The sequence below is a fragment of the Chelonoidis abingdonii genome, chromosome 1 (assembly GCF_003597395.2).
Source record: "Chelonoidis abingdonii isolate Lonesome George chromosome 1, CheloAbing_2.0, whole genome shotgun sequence".
Lineage (NCBI taxonomy): Eukaryota > Metazoa > Chordata > Testudines > Testudinidae > Chelonoidis > Chelonoidis abingdonii.
The window spans coordinates 229,927,715-229,952,125 of NC_133769.1; the positions used below are offsets into that span (position 1 = coordinate 229,927,715).

At 41.0% G+C, this 24,411-nt stretch overlaps 1 protein-coding gene across 4 annotated transcripts in view; it reads left to right on the forward strand.

Annotated features, from left to right (window-relative positions):
• LOC116815245 (sex comb on midleg-like protein 2) overlaps positions 1 to 21,291 on the forward strand; it is a 128,160-nt gene extending 106,869 nt beyond the window's left edge. For all 4 annotated transcript variants that reach the window (XM_032763416.2, XM_075060177.1, XM_075060179.1 and 1 more), the window contains 5 exons: positions 829 to 1,011; positions 5,710 to 5,823; positions 12,446 to 12,727; positions 13,495 to 13,658; positions 19,002 to 21,291. In XM_032763416.2, the coding sequence (XP_032619307.1) occupies positions 829 to 1,011; positions 5,710 to 5,823; positions 12,446 to 12,727; positions 13,495 to 13,658; positions 19,002 to 19,127 (869 nt within the window). In that variant the 3' untranslated portion in view covers positions 19,128 to 21,291. The remainder of the gene's footprint in view (positions 1 to 828; positions 1,012 to 5,709; positions 5,824 to 12,445; positions 12,728 to 13,494; positions 13,659 to 19,001) is intronic.
• Positions 21,292 to 24,411: the final 3,120 nt, after the last annotated feature.

A 24,411-nucleotide genomic window follows, 5' to 3' on the forward strand; every position in this document is an offset into this window, starting at 1 on the left:
ATGGGCAGGGATGGTGTCCCTAGCCTCTGTTTGCCAGAAGTTGGGAATGGGCGACAGGGGATGGATCATGTGTTAATTACCCGTTCTGTTCGTTCCTTCCGAGGCACCTGGCATTGGCCACTGTCGGAAGACAGGATACTGGGCTAGATGGACCTTTGGTCTGACCCACTATGGCTGTTCTTATGTAACAAATATAAAATAAAGTATAAGTATATCACCCTTCATATTGTCTAAGATTCATGTAATAAACTGACTTTTAAAGCAACGTAACTACTATTGGTGTTTGTTCTTGGTTTCCTTACATTGTCAGAGTTCCTTCTTAAATAAATGGGAGCTTGACCTGCACAACCACTGCTGGAATGGGTTCTATAATGTTGAATAACACAACTTCTTGAAATAGAAAATCATTTGCTCCTGGCTGTCACTATAGTTGTAACAGGTGACAGTCTGCAACAGATGAGTATGAGCAGTTCATGTTAACAAATAAGGTCCCTCAAAAATCCCCAAGTACTATAAAAGTTTTCTTCTGTTTTATTTCCTGTAAACATTTGACATGTCTTGCTGTTCAATGAGCAAATAACACAGACAATGTTTAATTTCTGTCAGCGGAACTAATCTGAATTTACACAGGTGTAACTGAGATCAGAATCTGGCCCTTTGAAGGTAAATTTGCTAAATAGTCTCATAAGATACCAGAACAATTGTTTACCTCTCTTTTTATCTCTACACTGTTTTAATCAAAGCAAGCTGTATTATATTTTAGTTGGTGGTGTTATATTCTACTTCCTGGTGTTTGGATGGTGTCTGACATCATCTTCTTACTCACAGCTGCCTTTGATGGGGAGAAACATGCCATCAATCTTCCTTCTGTAAACAGTGCATCATTTGTCCTGCGTTTCTTGGAGAAGCTCTGCCACAGTCTGCAGTGTGATAATCTTTTTAGTAGCCAGCCCTTCAGCCCTTATATGGGAAGCGCACATAGTCCTACAGAGTATGATAGGAACAAACCAGGTAATACTAAATTACACTTTCTTTTTCAAGTACAACATGTTTTGGCATGTATGGTTATTTTGTGCAATTCTTTTTTGATATGTCCTCCTACAACTTGAATTGATTGAAATGAGTACTGTGTGGTTCTTAGTAAAATTAGTCCTAGTGTGATGGGGTGATTTAAACCACATGTGAAAAAACTGTATTGTTAAGCAAATTCTTTAGGCAAACAAGGCAATGTATACATCATCCGACTGTGATGCTGCAGAAGGTCTAGTTTAAACTTTACATTTAATCTGCTTAATTTATGCACATATAGTAAAATATATTTAATTCATAGCAGCAAAATATAATTACCTGCCTAAAATAAGTTTGCCCTATAAGACTCAGTGCAGCCTCCCTCTACCCAACTGAAAGGTGCTTCATCCTGATTCTTCCTTTCTCCCTTCTGTGACCATTGCAAAGGTGTTGAGACGACATAGAGTCTATCATAGGTATGGAGAGAAACCAGGATTTATAGATGGCTGGCTGTGGTGGTTGTTTAGGAAATGAGTTCTTCATTTCAAGTGAAGAACACAGCACTCCGCCCAAAACAGCACCCCTTACCTTGATTGCAAGGACAGGCATGGTACCCCTGAGGTCTCCTTCTGCACCCGGCTGCTGACTACAGTGTCAGCAGTATCCAGGACTTAGCCCATAATGAGACTAAGATAATTATATAGAAAACTGAAGTCAGAGTTGAAATGAAATAATCCTAAAAGTAAAGGAGTAAGACCAGAAAATGATGTAGAAAAAATCTCTCCCTCTCACTCTCTCATAATGAAGGTCACCATCCAAAACTAAAAGCGTTAATGTTAGAGATGTTTAGTAGGGCTGTCAGGCGATTAAAACAATTGTGATTAATTGCACTGTTAATAATAGAATACTATTTATATACATATTTTGGATGTTTTCTACATTTTCAAATATTTTGATTTCAATTGCAACACAATACAAAGTGTACAGTGCTTACTTAATATTTACTTTTGATTAAAATATTTGCACTGTAAAAAAACAAAATAAATAATATTTTTCAATTCACCTAATACAAGTACTATAGTGTAATCTCTAGCATGTAAGTTGAACTTACAAATGTAGAACTATGTACAAAGAATAACTGCATTGAAAAATAAAACAATGTAAAACTTCAGAGGCTACAAGTCCACTCAGTCCTAATTCAGTCAGTCGCTCAGACAAACAAGTTTGGTTATAATTTGCAGGAGATAATGCTGCCCGTTTCTTGTTCACATTGTCACCTGAAAATGAGAACTGGTGTTCGTGTGGTACTATTGTAGCCGGAATCACAACATATTTACATGCCAGATGAACTAAAGATTCATATGTCCCTTCTTGCTTCAACCACCTTTCCAGAGGACACGCGTCCATGCTGATGATGTGTTCTGCTCGATAAAGATCCAAAGCAGAGCGGACTGACTCGTGTTCATTTTCATCATCTGAGTCAGATGTTACCAGCAGAAGGTTGATTTTCTTTTTTGGTGGTTCGGGATCTGTAGTTTCCACATCAGAGTGTTGCTCTTTTATGCCTTCTGAAAGCATGCTCTACACCTCATCCCTCTCAGATTTTGGACGGCACTTCAGATTCTTAAAACCTTGGGTCAACTGCTGTAGCTATTTTTAGAAATCTCACATGGTACCTTCTTTGTATTTTTGTCAAATCTGCTGTGAAAGTGTTCTTAAAAAAAACGTGCTGGGTCATGATCCGAGACTGCTATAACATGAAATATATGACAGAATGCAGGTAAAACAGAACAGGAGATATACAATTCCCCTCCAATGAGTTCAGTCACAAATTTAATTAACATATAATTTTTTTAATGAGCATCATCAGCGTTGAAGCATGTCCTCTGGAATGGTGGCCAAAGCATGAAGGGGCATATGAATGTTTAGCATATCTAGCACGTAAATACCTTGCAGTGCTGGCTACAAAAGTGCCGTGTGAATGCCTGTTCTCACTTTCAGATGACATTGTGAATAAGAAGCAGGCAGCGTTATCTCCCTTAAATGTAAACAAACTTGTTTTTGTTCAACTACTTGTGAAGACAAGGTAAGACTGAGTGGACTTGTAGGCTCTAAAGTTTTACATTGTTTTGTTTTGAGTGCAGTTATGTAACAAAAAAAAATCTACATTTGTAAGCTGCATTTTCATAATAGAGATTTCACTATAGTACTTGTATGAGGTGAATAGAAAAATATTTGTTTATCATTTTTACAGTGCAAATATTTGTAATAAAAATAATATAAAGTGAGCACTGTATACTTTGTATTCTGTATTGTAATTGAAATCAATATATTTGAAAATGTAGAAAAAATATTTAATATATTTCAGTTAGTATTCTATTGTTTAACAGTGCAATTAATTGTGATTAATTTTTTTAATCAGAATTAATTTTTTTAGTTAATCGTGTGAGTTAATAGCGATCGACTGCCTTAATGTTTAGGTGATTGTACACATGCAACCAAAAAGAAAGAGAAAAATAGATTAAGAGGTGAAGCTAGTGTTCTTCTTCTTGTGCTTGCTCATGTCCATTCCACGTAAAGGTGTGTGCACACCGCATGCACAGTTGCCATAAATTTTTCCCTCAGTTGTATCCATTGGGCCAGCTCTAGCACCCTCTGGTGTCATGTGCTCATGTGTTGATATAAGGGACCTAGTCGGCCCCGCATCCTCTCAGTTCCTTCTTACAGCCCGTGATGGTCACTGGAACAAATGATTTTGCCTCGGCAGGGCATTCAATCAGTGGTTCTGTTATTCCCGTCTTTTTTTTTCTTCACATGTTTAATTACCTTCATTTATTTATTTATTTTACTATTTAGTGTATATGGTTAGATCTCTCCCCCCCAACATGTTTAGCATAGAGGGGCATCCTCTACCCATAGGGCCGGGCATGCCCTAGTCTCCAGGCTTTGAATCCTTTGCCTCCTGCAGCAAGTCCAACTTGAGGACCAGCTTCAACTATGCCCCCTCACAGCATTCTTCCCAAAGGTGGTCTCACAGTTTCATAGTAATCAGGTTTTTTTCCTGCCAGTTTTCTTCCAAAAGTTGCACAAGAATTCAGAGGAGCAGCATCTCCACACACTGGATGTTAGGTGTGCCATGACCTTCTACATTCAGAGGACCAAGCCATTCCATAAATCAGTGTAGATCTTTGTGGCAGTAGCAGACAGTATGAAAGGCCTACCAGTTTCTGCTCAGAGAATTTCATCCTGGATTATTTTCTGCATTTGTACAGGCTATGAGCAGGCGGGCATCCCATCTCCTGCCATCTTGAAATCCCATTTGATGAATGTTCAGGCTTCATCATCAGTGTTTCTGGCCCAGGTCCCAGTCCAAGACCTCTGAGAGCAGCAACTTGGTCTATGCAATCACCCAACAGACAAGACATGATGCCAAGTTTGGTAGAGCAGTGTTGTGATTCACATGTCTGTGAACTCTTGACCCCACCTCCTTGAGTTCTGCTTGGGATTCACTTAGAATGGAATGAACATGAGCAAATACTTGAAGAAGAAAAAACCAGTTACTAACCTTTCCATAACTGTTTTTCGTCAATATATGTTGCTCATGTCCATTCCACAACCCACCATCTTGCCCCTCTATTGGAGTTAGCTGGCAAGAAGGAACTGAGAGGATGCAGGGCTGGCCAGGACCCTTATACTGACACATGAACGCGCAGCCCCAGAGGGTGCTAGAACCGCTGAGGGAGAAATCTCCGGCAACAGTGCATGCCCACCTAACTTGGAATGGACATGAGCAACACATCTTAAAGAACAAGTGTTACAGAAAGGTTAGTAACTGTTTTTACCCTATTCCTGTAGCTCTTGATTTTTGGTTAAATATTTCTAGCCGAAATATAGCTGCCATCTATATGATATATTATAATAATAATAAATAATAATAATAATAACAGTGGGTCTCAAAGCGCTTTACAAAGGAGGTCAGTAACATTATCCCCATTTTACAGATGGGAAAGGTGACTTACCCCAGGTCACCCAGCAGAGTTGGGAATGGAACCCAAGCCTCCTGAGTGTCTCAATCCAGTGCTCTAGCCACTAGCTCATAACTGCAAACATTTGATCTGGCTGCAGTCTCAGAAGATTCTTATTAGGGGAGAAACTTAGATGGCTATATAGAAGCTGCTGTGTTCCTGTGTTCTTTGGAAGTTGGTGTTTTTTCCTTTTATGGAGCTGCTAGTTAAAACAAGCTGTAATCTGACTGTAATTTTGTAAGTTTGGTTAATAAGGTGGAAAAATAGATGCAATATGCCATTAAGTTTCCCTTATCTTGTCTGTCAAGCAAGAAGCTCTGTATTTTGAACTCTCTTCAGGATGAAGCCAGCTCAAGGCAACTTGAGTGATAACTCTCTGACCCAACTATATTTTAGCCCTGAAAGTTTGTGTGGTGATAACTGAGCCTGCCTGATAAGGTTAAGCTAATAGTGAAAGATATTGTCACTGAAGACTTGTGGGTAATGTTTCAAAATGGTGTAAGGTAGTACTGTCTGAGTTGTGCTACAGCCATTCCAAGACACACAATATAGGGAGCAGAATTAAAATCCAGTGAGTGAATACAGCACACATTCACTTCACTTCTATATCTTTCCTCTTTCTCCCAACAATTTTATTAGTTCTGAAATGAAAGACTGTAACTTTTTCTGTTGACAGCAAAAGAGGAAATATCAGAAAACAGAAGTACTAAACGATATTCTCAGGATTCTCCACCCTACACTGCCCCTCTCTCCCCTAAACTCCCCAGATCTGACGCTCACCCATCTGAAGGTAACTTAAGTGTATTTGTTGCATTTTGTCGGAGGGTTATTTGTGTTCGTAGTATTTCAAATAAAAGAGAAACAAGTACAACTAATTTTGCCTAGCCTTAGCCATCAGCAGGTGACAGAATGCATAGTCACAGTGGTGTGTATGTGTGTAAGTAATTATTGGTGAATGGGCACAAATGTTGCACTTTGGGAGAACTAATGTAGCTTTGGGAGCTTAGGCCTCTAACACAACTAGTCCTTTTTTGGGAAAGGGTTTAAAGATTCACTCCAGACCATTGATGAATGAAGCTGTCTGCTAAATGTGCAACAGCTTACTAAAAAGCCAGTAGGATGCTGCATCCCATTAAAATGGGATAGAAAATAAACTACTATAACTACTATGTGAAATACACACACACTCTGCACCACTGGAGTATTGCACTGTCTGTTAGTAGCCTAACTTGAGTTCAGAAAAGGACAGTGAGGATGGCAGGAGATTTGCAAGGGTTGATTATGAGAGTCAATTAGAGATTTGTGACCTGACTTTTGAGAGGTTTTGAGCTCCTGCAGCTCCCGCTAGCTTCAGTGAGATCTCTGCTCCTCTGCAGATGGAGCCATTGTACTATATTTAGAGAGCAAGAGGAGATGAAGATGAATGCTAGGCTTATTTAAGACAGGTCAGTCATTCCTTTTCTAGTCTAATAACAGAAACAGGGGACCTAGAAATTGGTAGCAAATTTAGAATTGATATAAAAAGGAGACACTATTTTATACATACAATAAATCTGTGGAATTGAGTCAGACATTTCTAATGGACTTAGATGAGTCTGGGTATGTACATGAATAAATATCGTAGCTGTACTAAAATAGGGTTGCTCAAACTGGAGCAAACCAAAATGTATGATTCAAATATAGGCCAGGTAGCTGCAGTATCCAGTAAGGAATCCTGTGCACTCAAAATAAGCGTGATCACTTTCCTATCCCTGTTCAATATATAGGTCTAATAACTACATAATAAAGGAAGTTTTAAGAACCAGTAGTTCATTTATTATAAAGTATGGTTGCCTGGATTTCAAAAAAAAAAAAATATATAGGAAAAATAAATGTGTTATCGTATATAAGGATCAGAATTTGTGTTGTTTCCCACTCAACCTTTTAAGGCAGTGTCCTCTACTGAAAATCTGGAGGTAATTAAAGATCTTGCACTCATAGGTTGGTTAGCAAGAAAGACCAAGAATATCTGTTGGAAGGGATCTTTTTTTAGCAATGCTTTTTCTTTCTAATCTGCTCAAAGATATTTCTTCAGGTTTTTGCTATCTGTTCTGTTAGATGACTGTTTCCTCTTTGCAGTCATGGAGGATAATGGAAAAAAGCTGCAACGTAAGTGGCTAACTACTGTAGCCAAGTATGTCACTCTAAATCCTGTATTAAGAAGAACCTTTGACTTCTGCTCCCAATTCCCAGAGGATCTAAAAGATTTTTCAAATTCTTGTGAAGATTTTCAGGCTAAGACATAGGCCTCTGTTATGCTGAACCATAAGGCCACTTTCCTCATTTGTCAATAGCCTGCTCCAAACACCAAGGATTCGGAAATAGATCTTCCAACAAGACTTAAGAAAACCTCATGTCTGTGCCTGCTCTCTGTAGTTTATTTCAGATATTCAAAATATCAGAATGGCCAAGAAGACTGTAACTATCAAATCCCAAAACTCACTCAGATCTCAGACCAAATGACTGCTGGTTAGACAAGGTCTCCTTCAAGTACAGTCATAACAGCATCCCAGATTCACTGAAAAGTGATAGCCTGCTGGTTGAACAGGGGGATCTTGATTTAAAGAGGATTATTCTGAGCTGGTTATATCAACCTGGGATTGAGTGATCAGGAGCTGATTCAGTTTAAATTAAATGGAGGGATAATCAAAGCCAGGTCATCAACCGTGGTTTATTTTAAAAAGGCAGATTTTGGGAAATAAGGAAATTTAGTTAATGATATCAATTGGACTGGTGAGTTCAAGGATCTAAATGTAGTGGAGGTTTGGAATTTCTTTAAACAAATACACAAAAACTATCTGCAATTTGCATCCCAAGCAAGGAGAAAAATCTTATATGGGAAGCCCCAAACCAACTGGATGAGAAACCACCCCAAAAAGGTTATTAGGAATAAGCAGAGAGCCTACAGGGAATGGAAAAGGGGATTGATTAGCATAGACAGCTATATCTTGGAAGTTAAAAATGTAGGAATAAAGTGAGAATTGCTAGGTCTAGCTTAATTAGCCCTTGCTCAGAAAATTAAAATAAATAACTAGAGGTTTTTTAGTTATATAAATTAAAAGTGGATAAGGATGGATGAGGTTGGGCTGCTATGGAGTGTGCATGAGGAGAAGATTAAAGATAATCTAGGTATGGCCCAAAACCAAAATGAAACTTTGCCTTGGTTTTCAATCTGGATGATAATAAGGATCATGAAGGCAGTATGGCTGATGGAAATAAGTGTATGGGAACTACTATGTCTGAGGTGGAAGAAAAACTTGAACATCTTTAATGTACTCAAATCAAGGGGGACTGGATAACATCCATCCCAGAATACTGAAAACTGGCACATGATATTGCTAGTCCAGTAGCAGGATTTTTAATAAATATATCTATTTAGGGGTAGTACCATATGACTAGAAAATAGCTAATGTTTAAAAGCGGGGGGTGGGGGGGAGTGAAGGGATTGGGCAATTTCAGACCTGTTAGTCTGACCTCAGTTGTATGCAATGCTTTAGAAAAAATTGTGAAGCAAAGAATAATTAAATTCATAGAGGTAAAGGGGAAGTAATGCAACACGGTTTACTAAAGGTAGGTCATGCCAGACTGATCTGATTTTCTCCTTTCAGAAGATAACTGATTATTTTAGATAAGGGAAATTCAGTGTACTCGTCCTCCAAATTCCCTTTATCTGAAAATTCTAATGATCTGAATCCACCGTGTGTCCCCCAGGCAGCCCTACCGAGCACAAGGAGTACATCCACAATAACAGAATATGGCAGTGATAGCCTTCTGCTTAAAGAAATTCCCCTCTGCGAACAGCATCCGTCTACTAGGGAAGTGCAAGGGTGGAGAAAGCTGATGTAGAACAATGTGTCTGATTCACATGGTTGCATAGCTGCAACACTGTATCCAGTTCAAAGTGCAGTCCATGTAACCCACCCTATCCACAAGGGCATCACTCGTCTGCACTCCTCTCCCATCACAGAGCCCCACGGTGTGGGACACAGCCCTTCCCAGTGACCGGCAGGGTGGGGGTCTTGCCAACATCACAGTCATCACTCAGGCCATGTCTAGCCACGGCCCAGAGCAGGCAGCCTGGGCCCTGGGACAACCATAGGGCAAGTGGGTGTGCAGGAGAAGATCTATTGCCTTTCATTGGCTCATAACCTGGAAGGGTAACAACAGTAGCCAGTCGGGCAAAACAGTGCCCCAGCATGACTCTTCAGCCCCCACTTCCCAGCTGTACCCAGACCTTTACTGCCTTCCAGCCTGCAGCAGGAATCAAGCTCAAAATAACACTTCTGTTTATCTGAATGCCTGTTTATACAAATGTTTCCCCACCGGCTATTACCAGTTTGTCTTATATCCCTATAATCTCATGCTTCAGTGTCTCAGATGGTCACCTGCAGGGGTCAGGAAGAGATTTTTTTGCCCCAGTGTACTCTGGATTGTTTTGTCTCCTTCCTGTGAAGCATCAGAGATGGCCATAGCTGGAGATTGGACTCTAAATGGGGTGGGCTGGTGCGCTAGGATGGTACAGAGCGGTCTTTCTCTCTCAGGTGCTCGGCTGGCTAATTCTTGCCTGCATACTCAGAGTCTAACTGATTGCCATATGTGGGGTCAGGAATGAATTTTCCCCAGGTCAGATTGGTATTGATCTTGGGGTGGGGGGGGGTTGCCTTCCTGTGCAGCTTGCCAGGATCATCTGGTTATATCTCTTTTAATCCATTCCCTGCCATTGTGGGGGTGTTGGTGCACCTCCTACCTCTCCCTCTGGCACATAATAGTTTAGTCTCCTGTAGGCTGTAATACTTTGGACTAATTTTGGTTGCTGGGTTTAGTGTGTGGGTGCTGAGTGGTGTTGGTGGCCTGTGATACACAGGATGTCAGACTAGATGATCTGGTAGCACTTCAGGCCTTAAATTCTGACTTCTATGAATTTCCTACCTTGCATATGTGAATCCAAGGCCTATTTTAGGAGAGGTTCCAATCCCTAATATCTTGTAAAGAAAAAAATTTCAGTATTCTGAGACTTATCTCTGTTGATTCTCAAACTCTTCTGTTCAGCATTTATATATTCATCTATGATTCCCCCCCCGCTTTTTTTTTTACTTCCCAGACTGAAACTTCCAGCAATGTCTCATTTTCTAGCTTCTCCTGTTTTTTTCAAGTCCTCTGATTTTTTTTTTTTATTGCTAATCATTGACTACACATCTTGAAGACTCTCTGAACTTTTGTATAGAGTGAGGTTACTGTTGGTTTTCAGTTCAGTGATGTTTTAAATTGGAAAACTTAAAGGGGTAGAGAGATATTATATGCAGGCCTCAGTAGCCAAGAGGAGGATGTTTTCAACTTTTGACATGGATGCATGTCTAGCAGACTTTTTAATCTCTTGCACAGTGATAGTTTTCATTTTAGTCCAGTTCTGGAAAGTCTAAGCTTGTAAGGTTTGAACCAATCTTACTCAATATTTGTGACAGAAAGTTGGTGTTCTAAGCAGAGGTAACCAAATACACAGCCCTTGAAACCCTTCTTTCTTCATTTAACAATTGAGTCATGTCAGCAAGAAGGATTTATTAATTAATTGCTTAAACCATAGAGAGAATTTCTTATTTCTTATTTTCCTTCAGGATTATGTTAAAATAATCACTGCTAAAATAAACCCAGTGCTTCCAGATCTCAAGAATACTTCTAAACCAAGTTTTGACACAGAGTGCATCTGGTATATGGTAGACCTCTAAAGCCATATGTGAAAACATCACAAGTTTTCAGGAAAACGGTTCTTTTACCATCATTTTAATTCCAGATCTTGGTGTGATGCAGGAAATAAATGAAAGCTACAATTGCTAGAAGAGTAAGGAGCATGCGTTTTAGAAGCATATTTCACAGCAGTTATCAGTCTTTCTCCAAAAAAGTAAAGACTGCATCATGGGTATATATGATGTACACATATACTGAAAAGATTTGCAGGGTGGCAGGATGGGTTTAGCATTTGCACTTTCATAAGCAAGTGTAATATATATATTTTTTGCTCCCAGAGATGCTGCTTTTGACAGGTGGATACTCTATGCTGGGATCTCAGCGTAATTTTCTTTGAAGTAGAAAGTTTTCCTTAATTTTATTCATCCTTACTCCCTTCTCTTTTCTTTCTCAGTGCTAGATGTTTGTCTAATGTGAGCAGAGAGAGATTATTGCTAAAAAATGGAACCATTTCTTGCCAACTAATTTCTTTCTTTCTCAAATAGCATATTGACCAATCCGGGCCATACTTTAATCAGAATATATTATTAGTCTTCAACAGTCATGATTTAAAAAAACCTGAAACAGACCAAACACTCAGGCCCTATAGGCAGGTGGAAGGACTTTGTTATGTTGCTGTATAGCAACAACCATTAGCTAACTCAAAAGCAGTATGGCTAAGCTCTGGATTCAGTCCTGTGAAGCATCCAAGTGGAGTTAAAGAATATGTTTTAAAGACTAGAGATCAGCTGATAAACACTTCCCTTTTCAAGTTTTACAAAGAGTTGTTACCTCTTTCTTAAGCGAGAATGTATTTAATTGAGTTGTTTCATTTATATTTTCATATCCAGAGAAGAGTTGCCTGCATGTAAGTGGAATACAGTGGTCAGTATTTCTTAATAATCAGCACAGCAGTATCTGAAATACCAGGATTTTCCTCAATACAGGGAATAATTGTGGCAACTGTTTGCAATCTGTTGACTTCATAAAGAGGGCCATTGTATCTGAAAATAGTATGATCTATAGATACACAATTGCACACTTGTTTATAATTAGAAGTTGATGGTTCTCTGTATTGTTTAGACGAGGCAAATTAAATATTACACAGTAGGTTTATCTTTTATTCATATTAAAAATCTCTTACAAGATAAATATAACACAGGCTTAATGGCTGCGCTTTAGAAAAAATGTTTAAACCGTGGATATCCTTCCTTGGTGTTGATGTGTATGCCTATAACTTCAAATATATTGATATTACCTTCAGATAATTCTTAGAGAATCAGCTCTTCCCCTTTGTTGATAATATAGTTTTGTTTTGCATAGAATGAAATGACAGCGAAATTAAATATTGAAAATTCATATGTTTTATATGATCCAAAGTAACCTTCAAGCTCTCATCAAAGTCTACAATAATCAGTTTCTTTTTTTTACAGATGTAACTTTAAATGTATTTTAGGAACTTCCTACTGACTACTTTTACTTAATAAGAGAAGAAGAATGGTGCTGGTTGTATTTGGTGCTTACTTTATGGCTTGTTGACAGGCTTAAAATTGTAGTTAGTGTTAAAAATAAGTAGCAAGGAATTAAATAACAAGGTTACAAAAATCTAACATGTTGAACAAATCAGTATTTGTATTACTCATATTATGTAGCAGAAACATTGCCAACTGAAGAAAATGGCACTCCCAAAGAACACCGATTTTCTGAGGACTCTATGGATTCCGCACTCAATTCAGTAAATCCTTCAAGCCCAACCCGCCGAAATTCCACTGAATATCATATCTCAGGGAGTGCAGCATATTACAGGAGTTCCCTTCAGCCAGTGACTGCTGCTTCAAACTCAGCCCCAATCCTACACAGGCTGTCATCAAGCGCTGCTGGGAACAGCAGTTACTATGAAGTCAGTAGGAATCGAATGCAGAGGAGGATTGAAGGTATGGCATACGCTTAACCTTTTAAAATATGTGCTTTGCTAACCTACTTTTTAGTAGTATGCAAAGTCAGTGGGTTATGAATTATGAAGTAAAGTGTTTTGACATCCAAGACTTCACATAAGGAGTCAGACATTGCCAAACATGTCAGACCATCTAATGTGATTTCAGAATACAGAGTTTAAGCTTGTTAATTCTAATACTGTACAAGGCAGAGAAATCCTGCATATGATTTTTTTACTCTGCTAGCTATCAAAGACCCTGCAGTCTGCCTGGCTGGGCAGTGCTGGTTACAGCTCCTTCTTCAGCTTCTCAAGTACTGCTGCCAAGTTGGCCAAAAAGTCACTGAAATTTGCAGCGAGGGGTTCCCTTCCCTCAGGGAGCACTGCATTCCTGCACAGCATTCCCAGCTGCTGGTGTCTTGGGAGCTAGGAACCAAATGTCTCAAACTGATCCATAGGGCTAACACTTATGCCATTGTGTGTATCTGCAGTTGTAGAAGTCATCTGAATGCAAATTCATGCTGTGACCCAAATAGAACATCTCGGTGACTTTTTAGAAGGAAAATCAAATATTTTTCATTTTAATAAATTGTAAAAGAATTTGAGTGATCTTAGCCAGGTTGATACACTGGTAGAAGAGAGAGGACTGCTACTAATACAGGACACTAATAATGTCGTATTTTTCCATTCACTTGAGTCTGCAGGGATGCGTTTTTACTACATTCACACTTACAACAGTTCTCCCTTTGCCCATGTTTTACATTTAAGCTGCAAGTTCTACAACAGGTCCTGATCTCAGTGCACTAAAAAGGGAACCCTCACGAGTACCAAATAAGGATCCTTCTACCTGGTCAATAGATGAAGTAATGCGATTTGTGAAAGAAGCTGATCCTCAGGCATTAGCACCCCATGCAGAACTCTTCAGGAGACACGTATGACATTTTCTATTTCTATTCTGCTAGACTTGAGCACATTACTCATCCACACAGGAAGTTTTTGTGAGTTTCCCTGCTATTATTGCATTTGAAATGAAAGGTGGAGCAGATGCTACCCACATATAAATTCATGAGAGATGATTTTCTTTCTCCTGAAACATGGGGGCAGGGACACAGGCTAGGTCAGAGGCAGGGCCGGCTCCAGGCCCCAGCGCGCCAAGCACGTGCTTGGGGCAGCATGCCGTGAGGGGGCTCTGTGCCGGTCGCTGGGAGGGCAGCGGGCGGCTCCGGAGGGTCCGCTGATCCCGCGGCTCCGATGGAGCATCTGGAGGCACGCCTGCGGGAGCTCCACTGGAGCCGCGGGACCAGAGACCCTCTGCAGAGACACCTGTGGGAGGTCTACCGGAGCTGCAGGACCGGCGAGCAGCAGAGCGCCCCCGCAGCGTGCCGCCATGCTTGGGGTGGTGAAATGGCTAGAGCCGGCCCTGGGCAGAGGTGGGCAAAGTACGGCCCATGGGCCACATCCAGCACGCGGAACCCTTCTGCCTGGCCCCTGAGCTCCTGGCCCGGGAGGCTAGCCCCCGGCCCCTCCCTTGGTGTTACCTCTCCTCTGCAGCCTCCGCTCGCCCTGCCACTGATGCAATGATCCGGGTGGCGGGGCTGCGTGCTGGGGTAGTGCAGCTGCAGAGCCCAGCCTGACCCAGTGCTCTGTGCTCCATAGTGGCGTGGCTGGCTCCAGCTGGGCGGCATGGCGCTCCAGGCAGCGTTGTAAGGGGCAGGGAGCAGAGAGGGTTGGATAGAGGACAGGGGAGTTTGGGGTGGTGGTCAGGGGACGGGATGTGGATAGGAGTCAGGGCAGTCAGAGGGTGAGGAACAGGTTGAATGGGGGCTGGAGTCCGGTGGGGGCAGTCAGGAAGGAGAGGGGGGTTGGATGGGGGTTGCGGGACAGTCAGGGGCAGTGGTTCTGTGGCAATCAGGGAGCAGTTGGATGGGGTGGAGGTTCTGTGGGGGCAGTCAGCAGACATGGGGGTTGGATAGGCGTGGAAGTCCAAGGGGCGGGTATGTGGATAGGAGTCAGGGCAGTCAGAGGGTGAGGAACAGGTTGAATGGGGGCTGGAGTCCGGTGGGGGCAGTCAGGAAGGAGAGGGGGGTTGGATGGGGGTTGCGGGACAGTCAGGGGCAGTGGTTCTGGGGGCTCTCAGGGAACAGGAAGTGGGGGGGTGGATGGGGCAGGAGTCCGGTGGGGGGGGGCGTCAGGGCAAGAAGCTGGGGGACGGATAGGGGGCAGGCCCAGGCTACACCTGGCTGTTTGAGGAGGCACAGCCTGCCCTAACTGGCCCTCCATACAATTTCCGAAACCTGATGTGGCCCTCAGGCCAAAAAGTTTGCCTGCCCTTGGGCTAGGGGCTGCTGTCAGGCGCCCAGGGCAGGTGATAGGTCTGGGCTCCCTGGGCAGCTCTTACTCCTGTCTGTTTCCAGCTTCTGGCCTGGCCAGGGACAGGGCCTAGGGGGAGAGAAGAAGCAGGAGGCGTGGTCTCGTGGCAAGGGGGGGTCAAGGTCCACATGGGCCCTCCCACCGGAAAGAGGCTGGCGCTGTTCCTGAGCCTTAGGCAGGTGTGGAGTAGCACTGCAGGGAATCTGGGACAAATGCAGTCCTGGAGTCATTCTGCCCAGGACCAGGACTTGCACTCTGCATTCCTGAACTGTCCTGCCCAGTTGGGCACGGGAAGTCACCCTAGCTCAAGGGTATGAATGGTTCACACTCCTTGAGGGCCATAGCTTTGTCAGCCTAATTTCTAAGTATAGACCCAGCCTTACTAGCTATAGAATGAGTACGGTGTTCCCTGGTGCCCCATCAGCTGAGGGCCACAAGGAGTTCCATCCACGGTATTTCTAGAGATAGTAACTGTAGCTTCTTCTTTGAGTGATGGTCCCTATTCTGTTTCACTGTGGGTTACTCACGTGCCCAGAGCTGGAGAATAGAAAGTAGTGTCTGCTGGTCTGCACATGTGCCCTGGCTCACCTCATGTCTCCGACCGAGGGGATAAAGGGCAGGCAGACCAAACGCCTGTCCAGTTCCTTCTCACTGCTGCAGTTTGAGTCAGAACCTTTAGAGTCTGCAGCTTTGTCTTCAGCCTACAAAATAAGAATCATCTAGTTTCCAAATAGTTTGACAGTTTTAATAGTTTTTACTGTTTAGCATTAGATTAGTCTCCTGGGGCAGCCCTCTCCCAGTACCCCATTCAAGTACCAGACTATGTTCAGGATTCCAGGCTTCAAACTGTGTGCTTCCTGCCCGTGATCCTTCTTGATCAGCGACAACCACCAGCACTACCTGCACTGCCTTGGGGAAGCTAACATGGCAACAAGGTGTAGTACTTGCTGATCATTTCCCAGCCATACCCAGGAAGAGTGGGAAGTTCGTCTGCACAAATATTTCATGGAGAAGGCCATGAGACCCCAATCAGATCCAGGCCAGAGAATGCCCCTGTACATTGGCCTGACTCAGCAAGGCGTGTGCCTCCTACTGCAAAGTCTGACTCTGGTGTGGGACAGCCCATGGTGGGATCTTGTCAGGAAGCACTCTCATAAACATGAAACCTAGGCTTCTCAAAGTCCACTTCAGAGAAGTCTGACTCTGCCGTAAGCAAGTTTACCAGCTCGGCCCATGAGGAGTTAGGGCATACTAAGTGCCAGAAGCACAACAAGAAAGCCCATAAACTCTGGGCTCCATCAATACCAGACTGTGTTCTGTTGGTACCGTCATTCCTGGCTCCTACCAAACCCTGGGATCTGTGGGCACTGACAATGTCTGATCACTTGCACTGGAGTTTCTTTGAGATTTACAGTTCCTATCTGTATTCCACTTCTCGCCCTCCTGCCTCTCTGCTTTGGATCTTATCTGATTTGCAGTAATAGAGAAGGAACTGGAGAGGCGGCGAGTCTGCCTAGCCCTTTTTCCCCTCAGTTGGAGATGAACCAGGGCACATGCACAGACCAAGGGACAGTACTTCCAAATTCTCCTGCTCCAGGTGTGTAGCATGCATGTGTACCAATGGAATACAGATAGGAACCACACATCTAGAAGAATCTCCCGGTAACCACCTTTTTCAGAGGGATCTTCATTCATGACTTTCGACACCTGTGGGCCACTTAGACACCACATATCGTAATACTCGAATATTTTTGGTAAAAAAGTGACGCATCGAAGAGCGGGGGTCGGCTTATTAAGAGGTCTACATCAAAATTTGATGATTTTTAACGCTATGGAATCATTTGAATTGAATATCTAATACAGGGATCAGCAACTTTTGGCACATGGCCCGCCAGAGTAAGCGCCCTAGTGGGCCAGGCCAGTTTGTATACCTGCCGCGTCCACAGGTTCGGCCACTTGCGGCTCCCACTAGCTGCGGTTCATTGCTCCAGGCCAATGGGGGTGGCGGGAAGCGGTGCAGGCCGTGGGATATGCTGGCCACTGCTTCCTGCCACCCCCATTGGCCTGGAGTGGCAAACTGTAGCCAGTGGGAGCTGCGATTGGCCGAACCTGCAGACGCGGCAGGTAAACAAACCAGCCCGGCCCGGCCCGCCAGGGTGCTTACCCTGGTGGGCCGTGTGCCAAAGATTGCTGATCCCTGATCTAATACATTGTATGTGTGTTTACCTGGAACGCCTGCAGGCATGGAGCCCCTCAGCTCCCTGTGGCTGTGGTTCATCATTCCCAGCCAATGGGAGCTGTGGGAGGTGGTGCGCCATTTCCCGCAGTTCTCGTTGGCTGGGAATGGTGACTTGTGGCCACAGGGAGCTGAGGGGCTCCATGCCTGCAGACACTCCAAGTAAACAAAATATCCCAACCCCCCAGCGGCTTACTCTGACGGGCCAAGAGCCAAAGTTTTCCAACCCCTGAAATATAAGGTTGGCTTATGAAAGGGTCATACAGTTTTTGCTATTTTTATCTATCCATTTTGGGGGGTCAGCTTATGAATGAACAGGCAAATGAACGAGTATATACGGTATGCTCCCTCCCCAGGATAGAGCTTTTCTGATATCCCAGGATAGCTGATCCTTAATATTAACAGTCAAATGCAAAGCTTGGTTGCATTTAGACAACACAGTTTTATTAGGAGAGAGAAGAAAGATGAAAAGCATTTACCTGGTTTGATCTAGCCAAGACTGCAAATCATCACAAGAACTAGCTAGATGATATATTTAGGAAGGTCAAAAGTTAGTAGCTCTAACTGTGCATGTCGGTCCTTGTATACTCCTTTCATTCTGCCTCGTTTTTCTTTCGCTGTGTGGGTTACATGATGGGCTGCCTAACAGAGAACTGCTGTCATGTCAAAATGGCAGTGTCCCCACCAAGAAGTGTATGGCTTTCTTTTTTATTGTGGACCCAACGAGCCAGAGTCTTTACTGCCTTGTGTATCCCTTTACACCTGGGCAAAATGGGTGTAAAATGGAAACATTTCACATTCACTCTGTACCAGTTCATAATAAAAAAATTTTTAAGTTTGGAGGAAACTAGGTCCAAAGGAAACTTCAAGATACTGAAATATAGATTGATATAGATAGATATAAAAAACCAAAACGACCTCCCCTTCTTGGTTTTTCTGGACATTTTTGGCATAGGGGTCAAATTTCGTAGTATTTTTCAGCCTATTCTATTAAAAAAAAAAAAGTGGTTTCAGTATGCAATTTTAGGGAAGTATTTGCTGAATTGCCAATACTATGTAGAGCTTTTAATAACTTAGGCCTGTCCAACTTCAACAGCTTCTTTCAAGGCAGTGGAAATCTGTTCAGTTGTCCTTGCTCTTGATCCTAATATTCCATCTGGTTTAGGCTGGACAATCTGTCTTGTGTCACAGAACTAGATGATGTATAACTCCCTTCCTCTGTGTGGGGGCGTGGGGGTGGGTGTTTGCATGCATGCCAGAGTCTCTCTACAGCTGTTTTCAAGGTTCAGTGCAAGGCCTCAGTGTTTGGGTCATTTCATCTTTGACTAGAGAGGCCTCTCTTCTTTAGCAGCTCTTCCTTTCTGGATTTTCCTCTTGGGCCAGTTACCTTTGTTTTGGTTACAGTATCTGGTTTTGTCCCATTCCTTTTATTATTGACTTGTGCATTCTCTCAAGTACCTACCAAAAGGTGCCTTAGAAAACACTAAAATAAATATTTAAATAAAAATGTTTGGTTTTAATAGCCATCACAGGTATTAAATTATAGTAAATTACTGTTTTATATACTCTACATAAAGTTTTACTATGGTATAAACTAATACAATGTACTTTTTGATTTTACCATGTAACCTGTTAAAGCAGTTGTGTGTTGTTTTTATTCCTTCTGTAGGAAATTGATGGAAAGGCATTACTGTTACTAAGGAGCGATATGATAATGAAATATATGGGACTGAAGCTGGGGCCAGCATTAAAGCTATGCTACCATATTGAGAGACTTAAACAAGGAAAGTACTAGCCAGTGAAGAGACAGTAATGTACGTATTCATATCAGACTTAACTCTCAGGTTCACAGAAATGTTCTTTATTTAAGAATATTTTGTCATCATAAACTGTCTTCAGTTTGCAAAGTTTCCTCTCAAGTGAAAAGGACTGTTACATTCTAGTATTCTAAACTGTTTTAGAAATGTCACACAAGAAGCCAATTGCTGTGTGTTTTTTAAAAAGCAATGCGTTCTTGAGTACTAACTTCACACAGAGTGCTGAGAAATCCATTCTCCGTTACAGACTTCAACTGACACATTCACATTCAGAACCAAAACAGCTTAATCCCAAAGGAGAAAAACAGAATCAGGTGTTTGATAACTTTTACAGGGGTGGCTGTAAAACTTTATAAAAATATTTTAAAGAAGCAACAGTAGACTTCATCTCTTTAGTGAATACACTTTGTCTGGTGCTCCAGAAAAGTAATATTCATCTAAATTATGCTATACAGATTTCCATAAAGGGAATAGCCATATGAATTGTTTGAGTTGTGTGTTTTTAATACAAATATAAGCTTTTATAAAGTGTGGTTATCGGTTCTCTGGTGAATTATGAGGACAAATGTACAGTATGTTGTCAATTTATGCAGGGGGGCATTTTCTGGCCATTTCAAACAGCCAACTGTTCTGGGGTGAACAGACTTCCAAATTTCTATGGAACAGAAGACCTGCATTTTAAACATTCCATCTTTTTGCTGAACTTGGCATGGCTATTTGTATTCATGCTTATGTGTATATATGTGTGTACGAGTGTGGTACATACATTTATACTGTACATATGTATTCAGTTTTTTAAAAATGTGTTTAAAATATACTTTGCACTGTGACAGAGATAATGAGAAACTGTACAGTTCAATTTTTTTTACCAGTAAATTTTTTTGTGTACTTCTATATTCATTAGCACCTGTCCACTTTGCTTTCCATTCCTGGGGGGTAAGGAACAATCAATGGATGGGTGGATTCATACAGGAGAGTGCCCTGTACTATGCAAAACTCCCAGTTACTCGTTACTTAGCTCTGAGCCATTTATTCTGGTATAGTTTCTGGAAATAGGCATTTTGGTTCTGATGTTTTCTTGTTTTTTTTACTTCTTTAATTTAAATATTTCACTTGTCATGAAGAAGTGGTACTCATACTAATACTCTTATTTTGCATAAAACTTGGTGCTGTTTATATAAGCTACAGAAATGAGTGTTGATAATAAAACAACTTGCTACCGCTGCCAATAAAATATACATCAGGGACAAGAAATGTACATTTTCTGTGTAGGAAATCGAATGTACTGTATGTTGTGCAAGTGAGAATAAAGAACTATTTACTAGGGAAGATGTAATCCTAAAAGGATAGGTTTTATTATATTTCTTATTGTCTTTTTATATATGAAAGCTTCTAGTAAAAAATGTGTATTTTTTACAAATTTCTTGTTTGAAAATGCCTTGCTTATTGCTAGTTTAATATTTCTCAGGTTTTAGCAGAAATACTTCAATATCATATTTTGTAGTTCTCAGATTTCCAAGTAGTCATTTAAATAACTGCAACACAATTTTAATTTAGAAGTTCATTTGTCTTTGAGGATTGTTTTGTTCTGCTATCACAAAACATTTAACACTAAGGGTTATGTGGTTTGGTTTACTGTACATATCCTGTGTCCACATGTATGTTTAGATGGACAGCACACACATGCCTGCTTTATATCTAGAAAAGGGCAAAACAATGATGGAGAAATATCTAGTATATTTGATATATATTGCTTATGCCACACTTCATCAATATGTTAAGCATTATGCTGACTTTTTAATGTGAATGAGAAGCAACATGCATAAAATTGCATTGGAAGTAATTTGGTCTGAAACTATATTATTGCATTGTCCAAATAGTTGGTATAAATAAAATTAAGATGTTTATGTTGTCTGTTTTCTACAGCATCCACATAGAACAATGAGGTTGTAGCCTCTTTTTCATAAACTCCATGGCTGTGGTATAATATTTGTACAAAGTTTGCGTGCACATACGTGCACATGAAAAGCTAGAATGTCATAGTACTAGAGTTTCACATTGTATTATAGCATGAGATCCAAGCCATGTAACAGAATATATTTTTAATTGTTTATTTTCAACTGGATGTTCTTATCTAAAATAATTAAAAAAATTGTTCAGTGTTATAATTGTCCATTTTGTTTGACATTGTAGATATACTCCTGCTTCAACTAAAGTTTGTGCAGACATCATAGTTTGCTATATTATCCAGCATTTTGCAGAACTTGGCAGTTCATGTAAACTTCTGATGTAAAGTTTTTTTATTATATGAATATAAGCTTGCAACATCTGCTTATCCAAAGCAATTAATATATGAACTTAGATGGATCTGTGTTTTTGAAAGATTTGTGATGTATACAGTATCTTGCTGCTCGTATGATTCACAAAATTTCCACACAAATATCCATTAATTTGAAAGGGACAGGAGACCCCTACGAACCTCTTGTATGATCAGGCACTACTTTTATATTTTATTTATTTATTTATTTATTTATTTATTTATTTTTCAAAATCTTGAATGTTGAGAAGTGTAGAGTAGAATATTTTCCTTTCAGTTTAGTGGCTGCCTTGATAAAATCTGGTTCATAACTGGTACACCAAGTGCATTGTCTAGGAATCCTTTGGATTTATACTTGTTTCATCTTATGTATAAATATATACTGGAATCTGAGTCATGCTTAAAAATGCAGTTAAAAAACATACAGACAGACAGACTGCATACATAAATTAAACCAGATTCTAGCCTTTAAGTTTCAAGTGACAGGACATGGATTTAGTTGTGGCTGTGGTTTCCACAGGGATCTATTAAATGCAAAAGGCTTGCATTTGGTATGTATTCTGGTGGAGCTCAATTTGATCACCAGTGCTCCCAAGGCCTTCTGTTGAAATTGTGGGTGTTCATCACTTCTGAATCTGGCTCATTGTTCTTCCAATACACATTGCCCATACTTGTGTCCTGTGTCTAAGCAAAGACCGAAGTATTTAAGTCAAATGTTTTAATATCAACTAACATAGACCTCAATTACAAATTAATGTACTTCAGATTTTATTACCGTTACACAGTAATGCTGTTACGCTGAAATCTATTGTTCTGATGCCAGTGCTGAACAATCAGCTTGCAATTTAGAAGTAACTTAATCAAGTAAATAGTAACTTCAGAGCAAAACATGGACAGGAAAACTACAGATGTTGGGATCCAGCTAAAATAAGCAAGAGGTGGTTCGAATTCAGTCTCTCAAAATATATTGATTACATGCAAAAAGGAAGAGTATACATGGAATGTGTTCTCCGCTGCTAGCATGGTTTTGTGGCTGATCGTTTCTATAATTCTTTCTTTTCTAGTTCCTCTTGCTGTTATAAGGCAGCAATATAAGTTTTATATAGGACTCTGTAAATATTTATTTAACCTAAAATTAAAAATTAACCCCTTGACATTGATTTTTTTTTCCACAATAGCATCTCTAACTAGTCTTGTAACTCTTGTAGCAGAATAATGATGTGGTGTAACAGAAAGGAAGGAGTTATCTAAGACAAGGCTCATCAGTCACTGTGATTGACGTGGTTACAACTGCAACACATTCATTACAAATAACTGTAAATTATTACAGTACTTTGCTGGAATAGACCAAAACTCAGCAGCACATTATATAAACTGTGATTTGGATGAATACAGTGGGGAGGCGGCTTGTTTTTAATAAGGGCACTTCATTATTTACTAATGAGAGAAGGAGATATTTGCTCAGGAATATCACCTTGGATGCTCATGACATTAAAAAACACCGCTCCCCCCCCCCCAATTATTTATAAACAAAAGCTCCCTGGAAGCCATGCTAATCTTGCTGGAGCTGAGATTGGTGCATGGGACATTCAAAATTCTTGCCTGAAGGCTCCTTAATGTGATTCCTAATCTTACATAGGATTACTGGAATTGTTTTATCTGGGTTATTCCTGCAAAGCCATGATGGAGGCTTGAGTAAGAACCTACAGATATTGGCCCATTTACCAGGGGATTATTTGTGTGTTCTTTCTTTTGGGTGTGGGATGGCTTGGTTGAGGTGTTCTTAAATGCTTTCATAGGGTGGACTGCATCTGAATAGTTTTTCTCATTCACATTTTCCCAGCCCACCCAACCCACTTTGCATAATCAAATAACATCCTTGTGGTAACTATAGACATTTTGTACATGCAGAAGTAGTTTAATGAAAGCATTCAATATAGTTTTAACTGGGGCTGTCAAGTGATTAAAAAAATTAATTGCGATTAATCACACTGTTAATAATAGAATATCATTTATTTAAATATTTTTGGATGTTTTCTACATTTTCATATATATTGATTTCAATTACAACACAATGCAAAGTGTACAGTGATCACTTTATATTTATTTTTATTACAAATATTTGCACTGTAAATAACAAAAGAAATAGTATTTTTCAATTCACCTAATACAAGTGTTGTGCAATCTCTTTATCATGAAAGTTGAACTTAAAAATGTAGAATTCTGTAAAAAAAAAAAATCCTGCATTCAAAAATTAAACAATGTAAAATTTTAGAGGCTGCAAGTCCACTCAGTCCTACTTCTTGTTCAGCCAATTGCTCAGACAAACAAGTTTGTTTCATTTGCAGGAGATTTGCAGGTGCCCTTGTGTTTAGCTGAAACTTTGAACTTAGTTTAGTGGGGATGGACTCAGAGACTGAGAACTAAACTAAGGCCTTGGCTACACTGGCGCTTTACAGCGCAGCAATTTTCTTGCTCGGGTGTGAAACCCCCCCCCCCTCCGAGGGCTGCAAGATACAGCGCTGTAAAGCGTCAGTGTAAACAGTGCCGCAGCGCTGGGAGCATGGCTCCCAGCGCTGCAAGCTAATCCCCATGAGGAGGGGAGTATGTGCAGCGCTGGGAGAGCTCTCTCCCAGCGCTGGCGCTGCGACCACACTCACACTTCAAAGTGCTGCCGCGGCAGCACTCCCGCAGCAGCGCTTTGAAGTTCCGAGTGTAGCCAAGCCCTGACACTACTATCCTGCTGTGTGGATCCCAGTGTGCTTGAGCTGATAGTGCTACTTCCTTGGTGTGATGATGACATTATGCTAAGATGAATCGTGAAAATATAGTGTCCTGATGTGATGGTGGTCACTCTATACTGTTCATGTGAATCTTGCATTTTTGTATGCTGTGTTGGTGTAGCCCTGTTGTTCCTAGGAAATTAGAGCTACAAGATGGATGAG